The 20,446-nt window shown below is 42.4% G+C and overlaps 1 protein-coding gene across 1 annotated transcript in view; it reads right to left on the bottom strand.

The window, feature by feature from the left end:
- Window positions 1-20,446, bottom strand: part of LOC122817266 (MYCBP associated protein) — a 2,683,797-nt gene that overhangs the window by 1,973,588 nt on the left and 689,763 nt on the right. The window contains exon 4 of the mRNA XM_044090481.1: window positions 12,571-12,677. Coding sequence (XP_043946416.1) covers window positions 12,571-12,677 — 107 coding nt within the window. The remainder of the gene's footprint in view (window positions 1-12,570; window positions 12,678-20,446) is intronic.

Raw genomic sequence — 20,446 nt, 5'->3', positions numbered from 1 at the left:
AGCTACCTGCCTCAGGCCTTGCAATGTAGGGTCTGAGAGCTGAGCCTGTCTCAACTCTCTCCTTGTAACCCTTCCCAGCTCCCCTTCCACAGGAAGTCTGGCATCCTCTGACAGTGGTGCCTCACTGTCAGCCTGGGTACTCCTACTCACCTCTACCTTTGCAGTCACTCTGTCCAAGGGACCATCAGTACCCATAAGCAGCTGTGGCTCACTTTCAGTCTCACTGCTACAGGCTAACAAAAACTGCATTTACATTCTTAACATCTCCTTTTGTTATCTTGCAGCTGGTTATGAAGCAGAGCAATAAAAATACATTTGCATGTTTAAATCTAGCAATTTAACTCTTGGTTAAAACAATAGCAAGAATTCCTTCATCTAGACTCTTTGGCACCACTGTCTACATCAAAGGGTCACCACATGCTTTACTTTGGTCAGTAGAGTGCACTGTTGTTTCATTTTTTCAGTTCCACATCTAACAACAGTTTTTTTTTTTCCATTTAAGACAACAAGCCTGTGTCTTACATTGACATTTACAAATTATAGAATTATCTATAAACTTCTCTCTGGCTAGGCTGGCAGTCTTCACAATATGTTCCTCTGAGAAAGGCTTTGCAAAGCTTGAATGAGGCTAAGGTAGAGTTATTTACTCCCATATGACAGTTATAATGGGTAATGGTACTCTGACAGAAAATTGTAGCCAAAAAGTCAAGAACCTTAGAAATTGATGCTGAACAGCGGTCTAGATTCCTTTTATCTGCCCCAAAATTAATTTTTTTTGGTAGAAGCTTTATGGGATGATAAAAAATGTGTTGGACAGGGGAGGAGAGCCTGGTCTGTCTAGCAATCAACAGAACTGGAGAAACCATGTGGTCAGCTTGAGGCGTGAAATTCCTGGATGAGTCATGTGTGTTGGATGAGACAGTAGGTCTGGAGTTGGATCCAGAATCCAAGGCAGATGCAGAAGATGAGGCCAAAGGAAGGGAAACCAGATCTGCTGAGGCCAATAAGGTGCAATAAGAAGATGTTTTCTAGAGAAAGTTGGGAATGAGGGGAGTATGGGGTAAGCGTACGGGAGACCAGAGCACCAAGCATAAATTAGAGTGTCTCTCTGGGACTCCCCTACTGGGGTGTATCAAGGCAAAGAACCTACTGCACTTGTTGTTGAGGGGAGTTGCAAAGAGATCAGAACATGGTTGGCCCATCAACGGAAATCTTAGAAATAACTAGAGTTAAAGGGAGGAAAAAGAGTGAAAGATACAAAAATTATTAGAATTATACAGATTGGTAGTTAACTCACAAAAACTGCTAAAGTTCACTTGAAAGTTCAGCAACCACATTCAAATGCTAAGGAGGCAAATGAGACCTGAGGTATGTTAGGTGATTGGGGTATTATGCGTAAAGTGAGGAACTCGAAAGATTCAGTACATATAATCCGAAAGAAGCACCCAAGACGGATCCAAGGATTGGATCTGAAGCCAACAGTTGAGGAATGAATGCAAATGACAACATCAATCAAATTACTTCCCTTACTACAAAAGCTACCTCATAAACATGACTGGGAATCTAATAATCTCAAACACCTCCTCAAATTACAGGATGAAGCATGGCACAATTGGAAATGCAACCCCTCTCCATAAGCAACCTATCCAAGCAATCCATTTGTAGACACAAAAATAACCAATACCACAACAAACAAACCACACTTTTAACCAAACCCAAAAGATTCTGGAGAGAAATCCAACTAGTGACTGGTCAAAAAACTCAACACATTTTGGTAAATTTGGGGTCCGCTTGGTTAGGCTACTAAACACCTCTGATTGTATAATGCATGAAAGAAATGTTTGTAATAGTTTGTTTTCTATTAATGCATGCGTACCCATGTGTTTCTTAAATATGTGCAAAAAAAACCTCATCCACTCTACAATCCATTGAAAACCAAATCTGTTAATTCATTTGCAATTCTTCCCCTCAGGAACACTGCTGCATCACCCTCTATTAGGCCAAATGGCTACCAGTCTCCTACAGAGTTGAGCTGCTCCTAGGGTCTCTTGTTTTCAAAGTACTTCATCCAGGTGCCCTTCCACCTCTTGCAGCCAAACACTGTAATAAAACCACCCCCTACAACTTCTGTAATTTCTCCCAATTAACTCTCACTCCAGACACACCAAACTAAACTGCACTGTAGCAAGCATTCCTTCTCCATTCTTGCACCCAAACACTGGCAACCCCTCCTTCTTCACCTTAAAGAAGTCTCCTCTTTCCCCATCTTCAGAGCTCAACTGAAAAGACACCTTCATCAAAAATCTAACTGCAAGTGCTTTTCCACTGGACACATCACCTAACTCCCTCCTCACCTGTTCTCAGCTGCTGCTTCCCTCTCATATTACTACTAAAATTAATTCGCATTTAATTTTCTACTCTGCTAGTATTATTTACATATTGTGTCAATTGTCTACGGGATTATCTGCCTTCTGTGATTACTTTGTGTTTGTGAATTTGTTCTATTTTCTTTTTTGGGAATCTTTTCACTTGGGCTGTGCCTGCAAATGATCTATATTGATCAGTGTACTACCCTGGTAAACAAACTAAAATAAATAAATAAATAAATAAATAAACAAAGCTCCAGACACTAGACCCACCCAATTTGGTTTCATCAAGGGCAGGCCATGACTGCTCAACCTGTTGGACTTCTTTGAGAAGGTCAGCAAAGCAATGGATGAAAGCAACATGATTCACAATGTCTACCTTGACTTAGCCAAGGCATTTGACACAATACCCAACTTGGGCATTGTTGATAAACTCAAGAAGTTAGATATAAACACTTATGCCACCCAGTGGATAGTCAGCTGGCTCACAGACAAGACCAAGGAAGTGTAGCAAAAGAAACTGCTCTTTCCAACGGAGACTGCTCGTCACAAGCCAGGAATAGTAGATACAAAAACACGTTCAGTCTCACCACAGAAACGGCAAAAAGCAGTAAAATATAACAAACTTTAATGGAGACAAGCGCTTTCGTGTATTGTAAATACACTTCTTCAGATCATGAATTACAAAAGGACTGAAAGATTTTATACATTGGTACTGTGACTCAGTCTCATCAAATTGAACCAGATGAAATCAATTATTCAATCCAGTTAAACACAGCAATTGATTAACTAGCTATGCAACAGAAAAAAGGGGAAGAAGAAAAAGCTTGTTCAAGTTTAAAAATTCCCAACTTTTAAATATAAAGCAACATTCTAGTAAGCCATTTCATTAGAATATTAATGACTTAAAAAATTTAAGGCCATCATATAGTATGTATAAAAATTAAAGCATACACTCATTAAACTCATGTATTCAAGAGTTCTTTAAAAACTAAGAAGTTATGTACCTACCATAACGTTCCATGTTAGTTATCTTCTCTCGCCTTCTTTCTTGCTTGATGGGTTTGCTAAGCTCGAGAGTCACATTTACCAGCTCAAGGCAGCCCCATATCCCATGATGCAAGTACCCAGATCTCGTTTGATGACAAAGGGCAATAGCACCAAGCATAATATACTTCCCAAAGGAAGAAAGAAAACTTACAGATGGAAGAAGGACCAGGTCTGAATGGTCTTCAGCATAACAGTTTCTTATAACAAGGTCTGTTCAGGCCAGGGGAAGGAGAGAAGACAACTAACATGGAACGTTATGGTAGGTACATAACTTAATAAGTTGTCAATCTCGCCTTCATTCTTGCTTGATGGGACCCGTCCTAGCACCTCTATGCTGAGTGGCTCAATGGAACAAACTCTTGAGGACTGTAGAGCCAAAACTGGCTCTGTCCCTGGAGGCCAAGTCCAATTTGTAATGGGAAACAAAAGTGTGAGGAGTGGCCCAAGTGGCCGCTGCACAAATAGTGTCTAAAGGAAGTCTAGCTTGAAAAGCTGTAGAAGTAGCTAAGCTCCTAGTTGAATGTGCTTTAGGTTTTGAGCACAGCTGTTTTCCCCTGAGCAGATAAATTTCAGAGATGACTGAAGAAAGCCATCTAGACAAAGTCACTTTAGAAACAGGAAGGCCTTTTTATTATCCGCATAGGAAACAAAAAGTTGATCAGATTTTCTAAATTTTTTGTTCTGTCCAAATAATATCTAAGTTGACGGTGGACATCAAGATAATGTAGCTTTTGTTCAGCTCTATCTGAATAGTTAGGAAAAATACAGGAGATCAATGGATTGATTCAAATTGTTCTTTGAAGCGACCTTAGGCAAAAAGGTTGGGTTAGTTCTCAAAGATACTCTGTCTTTGTGAAAAACCAAATAGGGGTCGAACCGAAAGAGCATGAAGTTCAGACACCCTCCTGGCCGATGTAATAGCCACTAGGAATAAAGTTTTCCAAGAAAGATATTTCAGGGAACAAGAAGCAGCTGGCTCGAAGGGGAAGAATCAAGGATGTCAGCACTAAATTTAGATCCCACTGAGGAGGAGGATTCCTGATTGGAGGTTTTAGTAGGAAAATTCCTTTCAAGAAGGCCCTGCAGAGCCTATGGGACATAATATTATGATCTGCTATCCCGACATGAAAATTGGAAATAGCAGCCAATTGAACTCTGACTGTGGAAGAAGAGGAGCCTGCATGAAAAATCTCTGCTAAGAAGTCCAGGACTGCCTGAACAGGGGCAGTAAAGGATCGATATTCTTGGCCTTAGCCCAATAAGAGAAGCGTTTCCATTTGCTTGTATAAATCCTCCTGGTAGAGGATTTTAGCGAAGCTACTATGATGTCTCTAACTGGGTTAGAGATCAAAGGAAGCCTGGCTAAGGAAGGAAGTGGAGCAACCATGCTGTGAGGTTGAGAGAAGGGATTGACCGGTGCAGCTGACCCGATTGGTGTATCAGAAGATCTGGCACTGGGTCCAGATGCCACGGCTGCACCAAAAGGTGATGATGGAGGGAACCAAACTTGTCGAGGCCAGTAAGGGGCAATGAGAATCAATTTGGCTCTCAAAGCGGTAGCTTTCTGGATAACCTGAGGGATCAGAGGAAATGGAGGAAGGCATAAAGAAGTCCCTGGGGCCAATCCTGGGTCAGAGCGTCTCTGGGGGATGGCCTGATAGAGAAGAGGCTGAAGAAGTCTGGACATTTGCTGTTTTGGGGAGTAGCAAAAAGATCGCAACATGGACGACCCCATTCCAGAAAAATCTCTTCCGCTATAGATTGCTTGAGAGACCACTCGTGAGGCATGAGAATAGCTCTGCTCAATCTGTCCGCTACAATGTTGGTTTTCCCAGGGATATGCGTTGCTACCAGAAACCGATGAGAGGAGATCGCCCATTGCCATAGTCTGAGCGCTTCTCGACACAAGACTTGGTTCCGCCCTGTTTGTTGATATACCAAACTACAGACATGTTGTCTGTGTGGACTGCAATTGTCCCTACGGGAAGAAAGTCGTTGAGGGCTTGCAACGTTAAAAGCACTGCTCTCATCTCCAGGACATTTATGTGCAGATGGTACTCGAGCGGCTGCGTCCATGAACCATCCTGCCCTGATAATGACCCCCACCCGATCAGGGAGGCATCCGTGGTGACAGTGGCTATCGGGGATGGGGGTACAAAGTACCTGCCTTGGTGAACCTGAGGAGATGTGATCCACCAAGCAAGATGCTCTTTGCATGTCTGTGTCACCAGAATCTGGTGACGCATTGGAAGTTGCTGGTATGACCATTGTGTGAACAGCATCCACTGAAGAAGGCGCATGTAGAATCGAGCCAGGGAAGAAGAGTAATGGCCGCAGCCATGAGACCTAATACCTTTAGAACCATTCTGGCCTGTACTTTCTTGTTGGCCAGAATGATCCTGACATGACTCTGAATGTCTGAAACTCTTTGATCTGTAAGGGTAGCTGACATCCGAACAGTGTTTAAGTTTGCCTATGAAGGTAATAGACTGGCAGGGCGATAAGGATGACTTTTCGTTGATTGAGATGCCCAAATGAGAACAAAGGTTTATTGTGTAATCCCTGGCTTGTATAAGCTGATGCCTGGTGGTGGCTGACAGGAGCCAGTCGTCGAGATCTGAAACACCTGGAATCCTTGGCGTCTCAGGTGAGCCGTGACCACTGCCATGCATTTGGTGAACACTCTGGGGGCTGTAGTGAGACCAAAGGGCAGGGCTCTGAACTGGAAATGACTGGACCCCAGCCGCGGAGAAATCTCCTGGGCGTCTGTGAATTTGATGTGATGATGCGATCCTGAAGATCTATTGAGCACATCCAGTTGTCCTTCTGTAAGAAGGGCAGAATTAACTGAAGAGTGACCATTCGAATCTTGTCTTCCTGACAGACTTGTTGAGTCTGCTGAGATCAATATTGGTCTCCAGTCTCCCGTCTTTTGGGGTCCAAAAGAACCTTGAGTAGATTCCAGGCTCTGAATGGTCTATTGTAACTGGCTGAATGGCTCTTTTGCAGTAGTTTTGAGACTTCTAACTCTGCAATTTCCCTTAGACCGGGTGGTACATCTGGAAGGGAATTTGAAGGAAGGACTTTCCTCGAAAGGAATTATGTAACCCTTGGATATGATCGACTGTACCCATCTGTCTTGAGTGAGGGAATGCCAGGCTTCTGGGTACAGTGATAATCTTCCCGACTGCCTCCAAGGAGGGACAGCCGGGCAACATCTCAGGGATGCTGAAAGGGCTTGTCAGAGAGAGGCTCTCTGTTTCCCTCTGCCTCTAGAGGCGTCTGTTGTTGTTACCCCTCTGCCTCTAGGGGTAAACTGACCACGTGAATCTGAACCACATTTTCCCACCTTTCTGTCCTTTGGGATAAGGTCTAGAAGGGGTGGAAAACGGACTCCAACAGCAGAAAGAGTCTTGCCGTCCTGTTAGCACCTGGTCAAGGTTTCCTTCACCTGAGGGCCAAACAAAGCTGACCCATCAAAGGGAGAATTTGTGAAGGGCCTTAAAGGGATCCAAAATCACATAGCCGCATCCAGGCTTGGCGTCTAAGAGCCACATCTGCCATCCGCAGCATAAGATATTGCATGGAGGAGTTTGCAATGGAATTGAGGGTTTTTTCTTGAGCCCCTGCAGCTGTAGGATCCTGAACTACTTCACCCAGCTCCTTAAGGATATCCCTCTGGAGTCTGGTGAAGTGACATAAATTCAGCGCAAAGGTCGCTGAGGAAAACATCCGCTTACCACCTATCCATGGTCCTAGAGTCCTTATTAGGAGGATGGAAGGATCTGCAAGTTCCTTTTGGTGGCGCAGCCACCACCATGGCATCAGCGGGACACCCTTGGTGAGGAATTGCTTGTCACAGGGCAGTGATAAATTTTGAAGGCCTCCTAGGGACTGGCTCTACAGAGTCAGGAGCTGCTGCAATAACCTGCATAACAGGAGGTGGAGGGCCGAGATCGCCTCTAGGTATACTGACTCATCCTCAGAGGGATTGTTGGTGGGCCAGTTTCCCTCTGTTTAAGGAGTTCTAGGATGTCTGAGAAGGAGACATCCTCAGAGGGGATCTAGGGATCCCTCTGACTCATCAAAGTCAGTATCCAGTGACAGACTGGAGTCTACATGTTTCCTCTTACAAGTCCTCTTCCTAGGAGGATCTCCCGAAACATCAGGAGAATGGAAATTCCCAATGGGGAAACCTGAGGCGGAGGATCTCTGGGTCCTGTAGCAAGAGAAGTGGCAGAGATGTCAACAGGTACTATAGAGGGAGGAGCTACGGGAACAGACTGCTGACTGATACCAGTGGCCAGCACACTCTTCATCACCTCGAATGCTCCCCTCCCAGGCAGGTCCGAGAGAACCCGTTCGAAGAGCTAGGAACTCCAGGGACCAGAAGTCTCCGAGGCAGATGTCGGAGCCGAGCTCACCAAGGCCGAGGCTCCAAGGGAAGAGGCGTTCGGACAAGGGTCCGATGCCACTCACCCCTCGGAGGAGACCATGGAAGCCCGACCACCGAATCCCTCTAAGGAAGGTCTCAAAGAGGAGATAAGAGTAGAGGCTGAAGGAACAGAAGGGGTATCCGTCCTCCAGCCCTCCAACTCCAAGCTCTGGGGTAGAGTTGAAGGAGGAACTATAACGGGTGTGGACCAACAGACGTCTGTTGAGACGGACTATGTAACATTTGGGCCAGTACCTGTGACTTAAGTAATCTACTGACCACTCTCTCTAGGTCATGATCTGACAGTCTGGATGACCTTGAAGATCGGCTCCGATGGCTCCGTTCGAAGAAGAGGTGAATCGGCTCAAGGAAGGAGACCTCTTCCTGGAATGAGCCATCGAACCGATACTATAGATCCTGTCCGACAGGAAGCCTGTATCGGCTCCAGCCAGAGCCGATACAGCCGACACCGATGCATGTGCCACATGGGGTCGGAACGAAGTGGTCGATGCACCGATAGCCATCGGTGCCGGGGCTTTTAGCCAGAATCGGCTCCAGCCGAGCGATCTCGACTGAACGAATCGGCCGCAGGCTTAGACACAGAAGCCTGGGCCTTGGAAGATTTAGCTGATTTTGATGGAGCCGACTTAGCGGAGAGCCCTCCGCTTGGCCCCTAAGTATCAGCTTGTTGTCTTTCCTGCAGGACTCTCTGGCTGAAGGAATGACAAATAGCACAGGAGTCCTGCAGGTGAAGAGGCCCCAGGCAATACAGGCAAGAAGTGTGACCGTCTGTCAGAGACATCTTCTGACAGCACGAGTCACACTTCTTAAAACCTGAGACCCTCTCCTTTGACATGGTGCTTCACAAAACACACACACACACCAGTCAAAAATTAAATTAAAGAAAATACCAAAAGGTATTCCTAAAACAAACACACACACACACCCTAACAGGGAGGGATGGGATGGGTAAAGTTTGACTAAAAAATTAAAAGAGACAGGGATTTTCTGTCAGGAAATCTAAATAATTAACTTATAACTAACAATAAAGGTTTTTAACAAAAGGGGCTTTAATATCAATAAAGAGAATCACTTACCAGGAGCTGGTAAAGGAGGACCTCATCTTGCATCATGGGATATGGGGCTGCCTCGAGCTGGTAAAAGTGACTCTCGAGCTTAGCAAGTAGGATCGGCTCCGAACCCATCAAGCAAGAATGAAGGCGAGATTGACAACTTAACATACATTGTTTAAAAGACAAAAGTATGATCTATAATATAAGCAATGTCATAGTGATAAACTATTATTAAAAAACATTGAATATATTTCAAATATAAATACAAGATCTAAATATATAGAATGACCCTAAATTGATTATTACTTATTGATGCTCTTATATAATAGAGCATATATTAAAACTACATAAAACATATGGATGGATGTATAAATAACAAAATTCAAAGCTCCAAGTAGCTACATATATCTAATGGTCATCACTAAACCATTATACAATCTATGAGATATATGTATTATCTGCGTGAAGCTAAAAAAGACCTTATGGAGACATAGGCATTAAGTCCTGGCGAGTGATGTTCTTTTAGTTTAAAAATCCACTCTAGCTCTTTGCTTTCTAAGTAATTCATATAATCTTCACCTCTGTTCCCTGGATGTACAACCTGCAAAACCCTAAAAGAAAAGGCATGGCCAAAATTCACGGAGATATGCTTGGCTAGTGCGTTAAGTTCATTTTTGCACCTGATGTCATAGAGGTGGTTGTATATTCTCTGCTTGAGTTTACATTTTGTAAGTCCTATGTAAAATGCAGGACATTCATTGCAGGAAGCTAGATATATTAAACCAGCTGTCTTGCAAGTTGCATAGCAATTTGGTTTCACACAACTGCCTAAGGTAGGATGAATAAACTCAGAATCAGTAGATATATATTGACAATAGTTGCACTTTCTACAGGGGAACGTACCCAACTGTCCCAAAACTACAATGACAAGACCAAGGAAATTAGAATTGGGGACTCCATCTCTATAAAGAGGCCAGTCACAAGTGGAGTCCCTCAGGGATCAGTCCTGGAACTGATTCAGCCTCCGGCTGACTAAATTTGCAGATGATTGCAAATTAGGAGCATTCATGGAACCCCCGCCGATACAAATTTTCTCTAGAAAGGGCTGACACAGAAAAAAAATCTATTGTCAGAGCCACAGAGTAAAACTAAATACCAAGAAATGCCTTCGGGATGTCATCCACCCTTGGTAACTATCATATTGACAACACACCTCTAAGAGTTGACCCAAGAGTCAGAGACTTGGGGACATACACAGACAGTAATCTAGCCTTTGACCATGACATGTCTACAGTAGCAAGGAAATCATTCTATGTTGTGCAACTTATATACAAAGGTATGGCATTTAGGTCCAAGGAGGTCATTGTTCCACTGTATGTGGCATACATCGGACCTATCATTAAGTACAATGTCCCCTTTGTTATATACCTAACCAGGGACAAGCAACAACTGAAACATTCACAGAATTTCCTCACTAAAAAATACAGGGAGTAAATAACATGCTCTGTGCAGACTGCCTCAAGACCCTATCCCTGTATTCTCTCTCCTACTGGCTGCTGAGGTGAGATCTATGCCTGGCATACAAGACATTGTCAGACCCCACTCTGATGGACCTCCTGCATATATGTAAAACAAAGCACCAGAATTACCTGTTCTAAAGACTTAAACCTTGCCTGTGATATAAATAGGAACTGCTGGGATAGACAAGTACGTATCCCAGAGACTACCGGGTCTATGGAAAAGGCTCCCCATCCTTGATGCAGAGTTCTTCCCTAAACCAATTCAAGTGCAACTTGGACAACTGGATGGGGAACAGGAAATTCATCCCTGGTTTGGCACCTATGTCTCTAAAGGACACAGGCAGCCTGTAAATGGTTTGTCTCCCAGGCCCCTACTTGTAGATGTTTCATCATCCAAGCCCCCGCTTGCACTTATCAAGGGTACCAGAACTTGTCAGAGATTTGGGATGCATGAATAGGCTCAAAAAGTCCTTTGTGGTCATTAGCCTAGTACCTAGTACACACTTGTGAACCTATAAACTGTCGCATTGCTTCCGATTCCAGATGCTTAATTCATCAAGTATTACACACTTATTTTCTAATGTACCTGTACATAAACAAATGTTTCTTAAGTAAATGTTACAATGTTTTGTGTAATGAAAAAATATCCATAATAACCAGTGAAGATTACTGTAAATTACAATATGGTGCCATTCCACATAGTGTGTACCATCAAACTGTTTCATTCCCCCACAGCTACATACAGACATATATACCTAAACTGTATTTCTGCTACACATAATTTTAAAGGTAATTCACATGTTTGAAAAACATAGACATAACAAAGTTCCTAACTTTGAATATGTCGCCCCACGTAGTGCTATGAGAAAGTTGTTTTGTCATTTGGCCTTCTAAAGCATACACAAAAAAAAAAAATATGCTGTAACACACACACACACACACACACACACACACACACACACACACACACACACACACACACACGGCTGCAGTGCAATTTGTTGACTACTCACTTAACAGTTGGTTTATGATTCAGAGTCTGTTAAATCTTTGTAGTCAATAGCTACACTTTTATCACGCTGTAATCAACTATATATTAGTAAGGAGTGTTTTATTGCAGTAGTGGTTTTGTGACCATGGAGTTAATATACATAAGTAAGGGGTTGTTGATGTGGACTGTCCTCACATAAATGTGTATTTTAGTGAGTCTGCACTCTGCATTGCCTTTTTTTTTTATTTCGCACAGCAGTGCCAGACAAAAAAGAGATAGAAGCTGTGGGCAATTTGACTATTTTTTTCTTACATACCCTTATCAGAGTTCTCAGTACCCAATAATCCTGTATTGCTAATACATTTTTTTATTAAAAATGTTAATTTACCAATTGACTTCTGTTTAAAACATGTATGTATATGATGATCAATACTTCTTTTAATTTTCAGGAAAATCCATGCAAATCATTTGGAATTTGAAGTTTATTTACCATATGAATTACTTTTTGTTTCTTTATTTGTGTTCAGTTTTGAAACCTACTTTTAATGTTTATCTAAAAACACTTGGACATTTAAAATGGAAATTAACCTTATCAAATTGCTGGCTTTAGTTTTGAAACTTCACCTCATAAGAATGAAATATCAAAGAAGTAGCTTAATGATAATGGAAACATGTACATACAAATTTTCCACATTTAGTGTTAAAACTAATGAAGCAAATTTATTGCAAAACATTTTCCAAATTAACTGTTAACAGGCAAGCAAATTTTTTATAAGGTTTAATATTAACATAAACATCAGGGCGGCCACGGTGGTGCAGTGGTTAGCATTGCTGCCTCACAGCAAGAGGTTCTCCGGTTCGATCCTCGGCTGGGGTGCCTTCTGTGCGGAGTCTGCATGTCCTCCCTGTGGTCGCGTGGGTTTCCTCCCACATCCCAAAGACATGCTGCAGGTGGATTGGACAGTGTGTGCCTTCTGTGGAAGGTTGGGCGCCGGGCTGGCAACTCGACACTGTAAAACTCCACTGCCATTCAATGTGCGGACAAGGTGATCCGCTGTGGCGACCCCTAACTGGGAAAAAGCCGAAAGAAGAAGAAGAAGAAGAATATTAACATAAACATCAAAACAAAATTTACCTGAATGTTTCCTTGTTCAAGAGCTTCTTGCTTAAATTCTTCAAGAGTACCCAGAATACTATGGGGTAGAATTTGTCCATGAACATCAAACAGGGGGCCACCAGGACCTGGAAAACATATTTAAAAATAAATGTAGACATGTGTAAACATGTTAATATAACCTCACCAACTAGTTCAAGAAATGCGTGTAATTTCAACAATGGAAGTAAAGCATTAGGCATATCAAGACATACTTCATAATATAGATATACAGTTTCACAACTAATTCATTAATTCCCACTAACTGCTGCAGCTTCTAAAGGAAATACATCCACAATTCAGTCCATTTCAAATGCCATTTTCCAGACTCATCAGCAAAACCATCGAAAAAGCTAACCAGCTACCTGTGAAACAACATGATGACTTTCTACTTACCTCTCAATTATTTAAACTTATCAAGAATTGCACCTTCCCTCCACTAACTTCCAGACTATTCAGAGTCACACCAATATACCACCTTATGCATTTTAACCACTCATGGTCCCTCCTCCAAACCTTCCAAACAAGGCTTTGCTGGACAGATCATGCTTTCTCAGTCCTTGGATCAAAACGGTGGGAATCCATCCCTTCTTTTCTTAAAGATCATTCTTCTTACATCATTTTCCAATCAAAAATAAAAGCATGTTTCAAGACTCTAGGAAAATGCAACTTCTATTACTCTGGTCATATAACTTAACCTCTTCATTCCCTTCTTCTGTGTATGTAGCTTGCTCTGACTCTGTTTTTGATTGTGATTCTTTCAGCATACCAACTCTGATGCCACTCCATATATAATGCATGTATACATTGTGTTTTTTCAGTCACTCTGTATATAATGTCATTTATTTAGTGTCTTTATACCCTCAAGCCAACAATGGCATTCACTTTGTATATAATATATGTATATATTGCATTTTGTCATTCATTCATTCTGTATATAATGGCATTTATCTATTGTGTTTTCCTTGCGCTGAGTCTGAAATGGGTCCAATGGGATCAGTGCTCTACCCCGGTTAACAAATTAAAAATAAAATAAAATAAACTCACCTCACATTTCCAGACTAATGACAGCAGAACCTGAAAAAAATATATATTGATAACTTGCAGTTTTTTTTCAGCTTACAAGCTTGTATAACACACTTTACTGTTTCTTGGTGATGACCTCAGAACTTGTAAAATAGATTTTGTGATCCCTCAGTGATGAAATCATAACGTGTAAAGCTTGACAGACAGATGGGCAGTCCCTGTCTTATCCTTCACTGCACAATGGTACAATAAAAAGATTCCTAATGAAACAGTGAGGTCATTTCTTAAACAAAAATCTCTCTTTCAAGACACTTTCTGTAGCAGTACCATGCTATTAAATGCTGGAGTCCAGCAATATTGACCAGTTAAACACTGTGAAAAAGTCTGCAAACCCATGTAATTGTTCTTCTATATAAAACCAGAAAACTATGAAAACACATTGTGCACAGCAATGTAACATTTTTTTTCTGTCACGATGCATCAAAAATGTAAAATATAAAAAGTGTACAGAAATTGTAATTATTTCCTCTGTGTATGCGCAGCACAGTATAAAAATGAAACTGTCTGCAATCAGACACACACATGCACACACTTGTAAGCCTTAGCCAGTTACTTCCTGATAATGAGTTGCCTTATAAAGCTAATAACTTTACAGAATTTAGGCAACTCTGCTATTCAGAAAATGCTGCTAGAATCTGAATTTTGAACTTGTAACAAATGAGGACTTCTTGACTAAATGCAGCAAATCGCTGAATCTTGATTATCCAGCTCCATCTACTGGTCAATGCTAGGTGCCAAAATAGCTAAAAGCTTTCTCCTACAGATTCAGCTCCTCCCCTACTGTCCACAGTGCAGTGCCATTCCCTAGTTACCTCAGATAAAGTTTGCCCATCTAACAGTTTCCCTAACTTACCATGGTAAAACTTTAAAAATGGAAGAGTTTACAGACAGGCCTCAGGAGATCAGTAAGGTCTGACAGGAGTGATGATGTGACAGTTTGGTGGGAAGATGAATTGGGGGGTTAATTAAGAGGATGGGCACAGATACCCAAGATTCAGCATTATAGCAGATACATAACTACCATATCTTATACTATCCTGTCCATCCACTTCACTGATAGCTAAATTTTTGGGGAACTTCAAGTCAGAGTACCACACAGCATGGTGGCCTTGAAGGAAGACCTTGACAGAGATACTGCATCTAATTTGCACTGCATAGCAAAGATATGCAGCAAGACAAGTTAGCAGTTGCAGAAATAATATCAACAGACATTTTTAAATAAGGGAGAGAAAATAGCTGCTGCCCTTGTGGAGTCACCCTTCAGTCTGGTTGAAAGGGATTTGTTATATGTGGTATAAATGAACAAGGCACAATAGGAAAGCCATCTAAAAAGAAGATAATTAGACATTTTTCTCTATTTTTGCTATGCAGAAGAAAACAAACAACTGATCATGTGCCCTTTACTGTTTTGTGCCATGCAGATAGAGACCCATTTTTTGTCCCCCTTACTGTCATGTTACTGGCCCTGCATCCCAGTGCCCCACGTTCACACCAGGTCTATCAGCTAATCTCTATTACCCCTGGACTTACTCTATTATGCCAGGACCGGTAGTGGATCCTAAGGGCGTTCTGAGACCTCAGCCATCTCTGCTTCCACCTGTTTTCTTTTTGTGTGTGTGTGATCTCCCAACCCCCCCCCCCCCATGACAACATGGTTATGTCTAAGGGGCAGTTGTCCAATGTGGACATTGTAGTGTATCACCCTGCCTCCAAGGCAGCTCAGTCAGGCTCACCTTGCCTCCTCATTGGACTATGCCGCCTACTCCTAATGATGTCCCCAGCCTCCTACAGGAATCATTACAGGAGACACCAATGTCACCTCCCTCCGACCAGGACAGACATGCCCATCCTCCCCTGCCACGCTGTCACCTAAGCCACTAATCAAACCCATGTAACCAGAGCTGTGGTCAGGGCTTTTTCCTCTACTCCACCAGACTGACTGCAGATAAAATCTCAGTTGCTGATGGATCACCATGCAATGGAGATGATACTCTTCTCTGTTGATGTAAGAAGAAAAACAACATTGGCAGATGTAAAGGTTGATTGCGGTTTATTTCTAAAGCCACCTAAGGGAGTTGTCTGCAAGGAACCTCTGCCCCTGCAAAATACCAGATGCAGGAGTCTACATGAAAGAGCTTAAAGTTCTTAATTTTTTTGGGTTGTAGTAACTGCAACTAGAAGGAGAGTTTTCCAAAATAAAATCTTGAGCTCATTTGTATGGACCACTTTAAAATGTAGTCAGGTTTGTTTCTCAAGCATGAATTTGAGGTTCGAAGATGAAGAGGGATCCTTTAAGGGGAGACAGAGCAGAATTGTAACTTTTAGAAATGCCTTGCATATTCTTTGGGAAATTAAAGGTTGAAAGTTAAAGCCTTTGTGAAAGTTGGAAATGATCACTATTCAAAAAGTTGTGGTGAGACTAGATACTGCAATGAAGAGAGGAAAAAAAGAGAAAAATTAAACCAAAAATATTGGGGCCAAAATGAAATCTAAGTCACACTGAATTGCCCATAAGAAAAACCCTTTTTTCATCAACTTGTGTATACTTTACATGTGGATGATTGTTGGAGAGCAGTAAAGATATGGACCACCCTAGGTAGGTATGTGGAGTCCCTGGCAATTACTGGAAATTGAAAAACTATGTAGTTAGGCATAGGGATTGGATATCTGGGTGAGACCTGCTAGTTGGGTGTGAAAGGAGATCCTAGAGTGGATCCAGAAGCAAAGGCTTCTTCTGGATGAGTCCACAGCAAGGGGAACCAAAGTTGCCAAGGCCAAAATGAAGCTATGAGTATGACTGTCATTCTGCACAACCTGGCTTTCCAGAGGAATTTCATCATTAGTGGTAGAGAGGGAAAGGCAAACAAAAGGCCACTGATGGACCAAATTATCCCTTGGAGTCTACCTCAGTGTGTGTGTGTGTGTGGGGGGGGGGGGGGGGGCAGAGAAAAAAAACGTTGCTGCAATTGGTGTTGGTTAGGGATGCAAAGAAGTTGCAGCAAGGCTTCTCACAGTGCTACTTGTAGGTAGAGAGACCAGTTATGAGGTCCAGCAGGCAAATTATCTGAATGGGTACATACATTGTTAACAGAAGCACTGTGTGTAGATCACCAATTCCTACACTCCCATGGCCTCCTGGCACATGGTGTAAGGCTTAGTGTCACTTTACTTGTTGATATACCACATCAATCCCTGGTTGCCCATATGGATATAACACCCTGGAGAAAGACGTCCTGGATGTCCTGCAGTGCTAGGAGAACTTCCTTCATCTCAAGTATGTTGATGTTTAGACTGGCATCCCAACAGGATGATGGGATCATGTTTATTGGACTGTCTGCCTTGAACAATGCCCCCACATTTCAAGGCACAGGCATCTATGATAACCATGGTCACTGAGAGAAGTAACACAAAAGGCATTCCTACAATCAGACTGACTGACTCTCTGGCTACCACTGAAGGTGGCTCTGGGTTTATCCACATCAGTTTCTAATGGAGACCACTGCACTATGAGTGTCCACAGTAATACTCTCATGAAATATCTAGCACGCTGTACTAAGTGAACTGTGGCTGCCAATACAGCCAGTATTTTGAGAATTAAGAATGCTTTTGGGGCAGAGAGGTATAGAAAGTAGTGAATCATAAGAAAGGGAGCTTGGCTATCCTGTGTATGGTATCCCAATAGCATTTGATGAAAAACATTTTTTTCCGGTTCCAACTGTGTTTTTTCCATGCTTATCAAGAATCTTTATGTCAGATAAAGATGGAGTAAATAATTCTTTGCTTCTATAAGGGACTTCCTGATGGTACAGACCTGCAGTCAGTCATGCAGGTAAGGGAAGATCCAAAGTCCTCAAAGCCTCATGTGAGAAGACACTATGGCCATGCACTTGTTGAACACCCTGGGAGCTATAGTGAAGCCAAATGACAGAAATCAAAACTGCTTGTGACTGGCTCCAATCCAGAAGAGTAAAAATGTCCTAGAAGCTTAGGCAATTTTTATACACAGATACACATCCTGGATGTTCAACAAGCATATCCAATCTCTTTCCTGAAGTCATGAAAGGATAGACTGCACATTGGTCTTCTTGGAAAGCAGATTTAGGCCACTAAGATCTAAGATGGTTCAGTCTTGTACCCTTTCTCTAATCTGGTGGAATGTCGTGGATGGATCTTTTGGCCAGAAGGCTTGAAACCTGTACCTTTGCCTACTGCTTCTGATGGGGGTGAGATTTTCAGGAGTAGTGGGGAGGATGGCTTTGGTATCTAGGAAAAGAGAATTATATAGCCTTTGGATACTATCTCCTGAGCCAAATGACATGCAATATGGACATCCACATATCTCGGATCAGGGAGAGATGACCCCCAACTGCTTTCACAGAAGTCAGACAGGTCCCAAGGGATTTTGAAGCTGGTTTTCTTGTAAGGGCCAAAGAAACGGAGTACCTCTGTCTTGTCCCTAGGGCAGTGTCCATTGCAGGTGCCCCAGCAATCTCCATGACCACCCCTGCCTGGAAACTGGTAAAAGAACTGCCATTAGGAATTTTTACATCACAATATCTTACTGTTGTTGCATTTTGAGTTGTGGGGAGCAGCAAAGAGGTCGCAACAAGGTCAGCACCTATGGCTGAAAATCATCTCCATTACAAATGGATTCAGACACCATTAATGAGGGGGCAAAACAGACCTGCTCAACTGGTCCATAAAGATACTGAATTTCCCCTGGATGTGCATTCTTATTAGAAAGTGATAAGAGGATATTGCCCATTGCCATGATCTCATGGCCATTCGGCACAGTGGGTATGATCTGGTTCCTACCTGTTTGTTGATCTACCAAACAACTGCCATGTTGTCTATCTGGATAGAAATCAAACTCAAGGGGAGAGAGTCCTGAAAAGCCTGCAACACTATGAGAACTGCTCTCATCTTCAATATATTGATGCGAAGACTGACCTCTGTTTGGGACCAAGTGCCTTGGAAAGTCTTTCCTAGATAATGCCCCCCCACCCACCCTATTTGGGAAGTGTCCATGGTCACTGTAGCTTGGGGGGAAGGAAGGATGAAAGGACGTCCCCATAGAACATGCAGCGAGACCAGCCACAACGGTTTGTGTGCTCTGCAAATGTTTATTAGTTATACTCAAAAAGACATTGGACATTTCCTGATTGACCACTGAACTGCCAGAGTCCACTGAAGTATCTGCATGTTGTATCTGGCTAGGGGGACTAGTGTGACAGAGACTGCCATGAAGCCCAGAAAGCTGGTGGCTTCTAGTGGGATAAGACTTCCTTGGCTCCACATGAATACAATGTCCCTGAAAACCATCCCCTCTTGTCTGTGGGAGCCTTGCTATCTGCAGTTTTGTGTCCTAATGAATTCTAGTGAATGAACTGGGTATCGCTTACATTTTATTACGTTTGCTGTAATCCTTGAGTATATACACAGTTGAAGCAAGGAGTCTTTGGCTTGAACAAGTAGATTCCTGGTATTGGTAATGATGAGCCAGTCCTCCAAATATAGGAAGACCAGGAAACCCTACAGTTGTAGACAAGTTTCCACTACTGCCATACACTTGGTAAACATCCAGGGAGCTATGGTAGGACCAAAGTGCAGAGCTCTGAATTGGAAATGACTGGCTCCCAGATACGTCCTGGACCATCTGTCCATTTTTATGTCATAGTACACATCCTGAAGATCTATTGAGCACATCCAGTCATTCTTCCTCAGTAAGGGAATAACTGACTGAACTATGACCATCAGGAATTTTATTTGCTTCACAAATTTGTTCAAATGACTTAGGTCCAAAATTGGCCCTGGGTCCCCATTTTTCCTTGGCAATACAAAGAGTCTTGCATTCTGGATCCTCTCTTGTCTGGAGGGATCTCTTGGATGACTTGATTTCTTAAAAAACGTCCTTATTTCTGAAGCAGCTACTTCCCTTTGTGAGGCTGGACCTTCAAGAATTTTTTTTGGGTGTGAAACGTATGGAAGGAAATGAAATGGCCTCTGTTAATGATATTAATGTTATGTTATGTTATGTTAATGTTAATGTTAATGTTAATGTTATGCTGATGTTATGTTAATGCACCTATTTGTTTTGAGTAACGGACGTTCAGGTTGGTAGGTGCAGGGATAAGAGCCTCCTGTCTCCAGAGTGTGACACTCAGGCAACCATTCAGGTGTGCTGGAAAGATGTCTCCGATAACGAACATCTAAAGCCCTGATTTTGTGGGTCACCTCTCCCCATTGTACAGTATAAGAGTTCTCCCTCTGCCTCAGGGAGCTCTTTCCTCCAGAAGTATCAGATATAAAAACCTGAGATATTACAAACCAAATTCTCTTACCTCCCTTTTGGTTTCTGCAGAATGTCCTTTGAGGGGTGAAGAATTTGATTCATATGGCAGATAAGGATTTACCATCATTCTCACGTCTTGACATAGTGCCCTTAACCTTGGGACCAAAAAGGATTGATCCATCATATGGGGCATTGATGAACTGTGTATTGAAATGTTCCATAAAATCACATAACTGCAGCCTGGCATGCCTTCTTATGGAAATACCTGTACCACCTGCTCTAGACTCACCCTCTGTGGCATTACAGATGAGGCACACAGAGGAACTGAATAAGGAACGAAGGGTAATCATCAGATTTTCTTTGATCCATAGACAAGGTCCCTGGAGATATTTGGCGATTTCCTTTGTCAAATCCCTCTGGGCATGAGTAACGTGCCAAGTAATTAAGCAATCTCACCAAAAAAAGTAGATCAGGCATAAA

Source organism: Protopterus annectens, chromosome 12.part0 (genome assembly GCF_019279795.1).
Source record: "Protopterus annectens isolate FY-2018-M chromosome 12.part0, PAN1.0, whole genome shotgun sequence".
NCBI classification, from domain to species: domain Eukaryota; kingdom Metazoa; phylum Chordata; order Ceratodontiformes; family Protopteridae; genus Protopterus; species Protopterus annectens.
The sequence above is the reverse complement of the archived record's forward strand: the minus strand, read 5'-3'. Positions and strand labels throughout refer to the sequence as shown.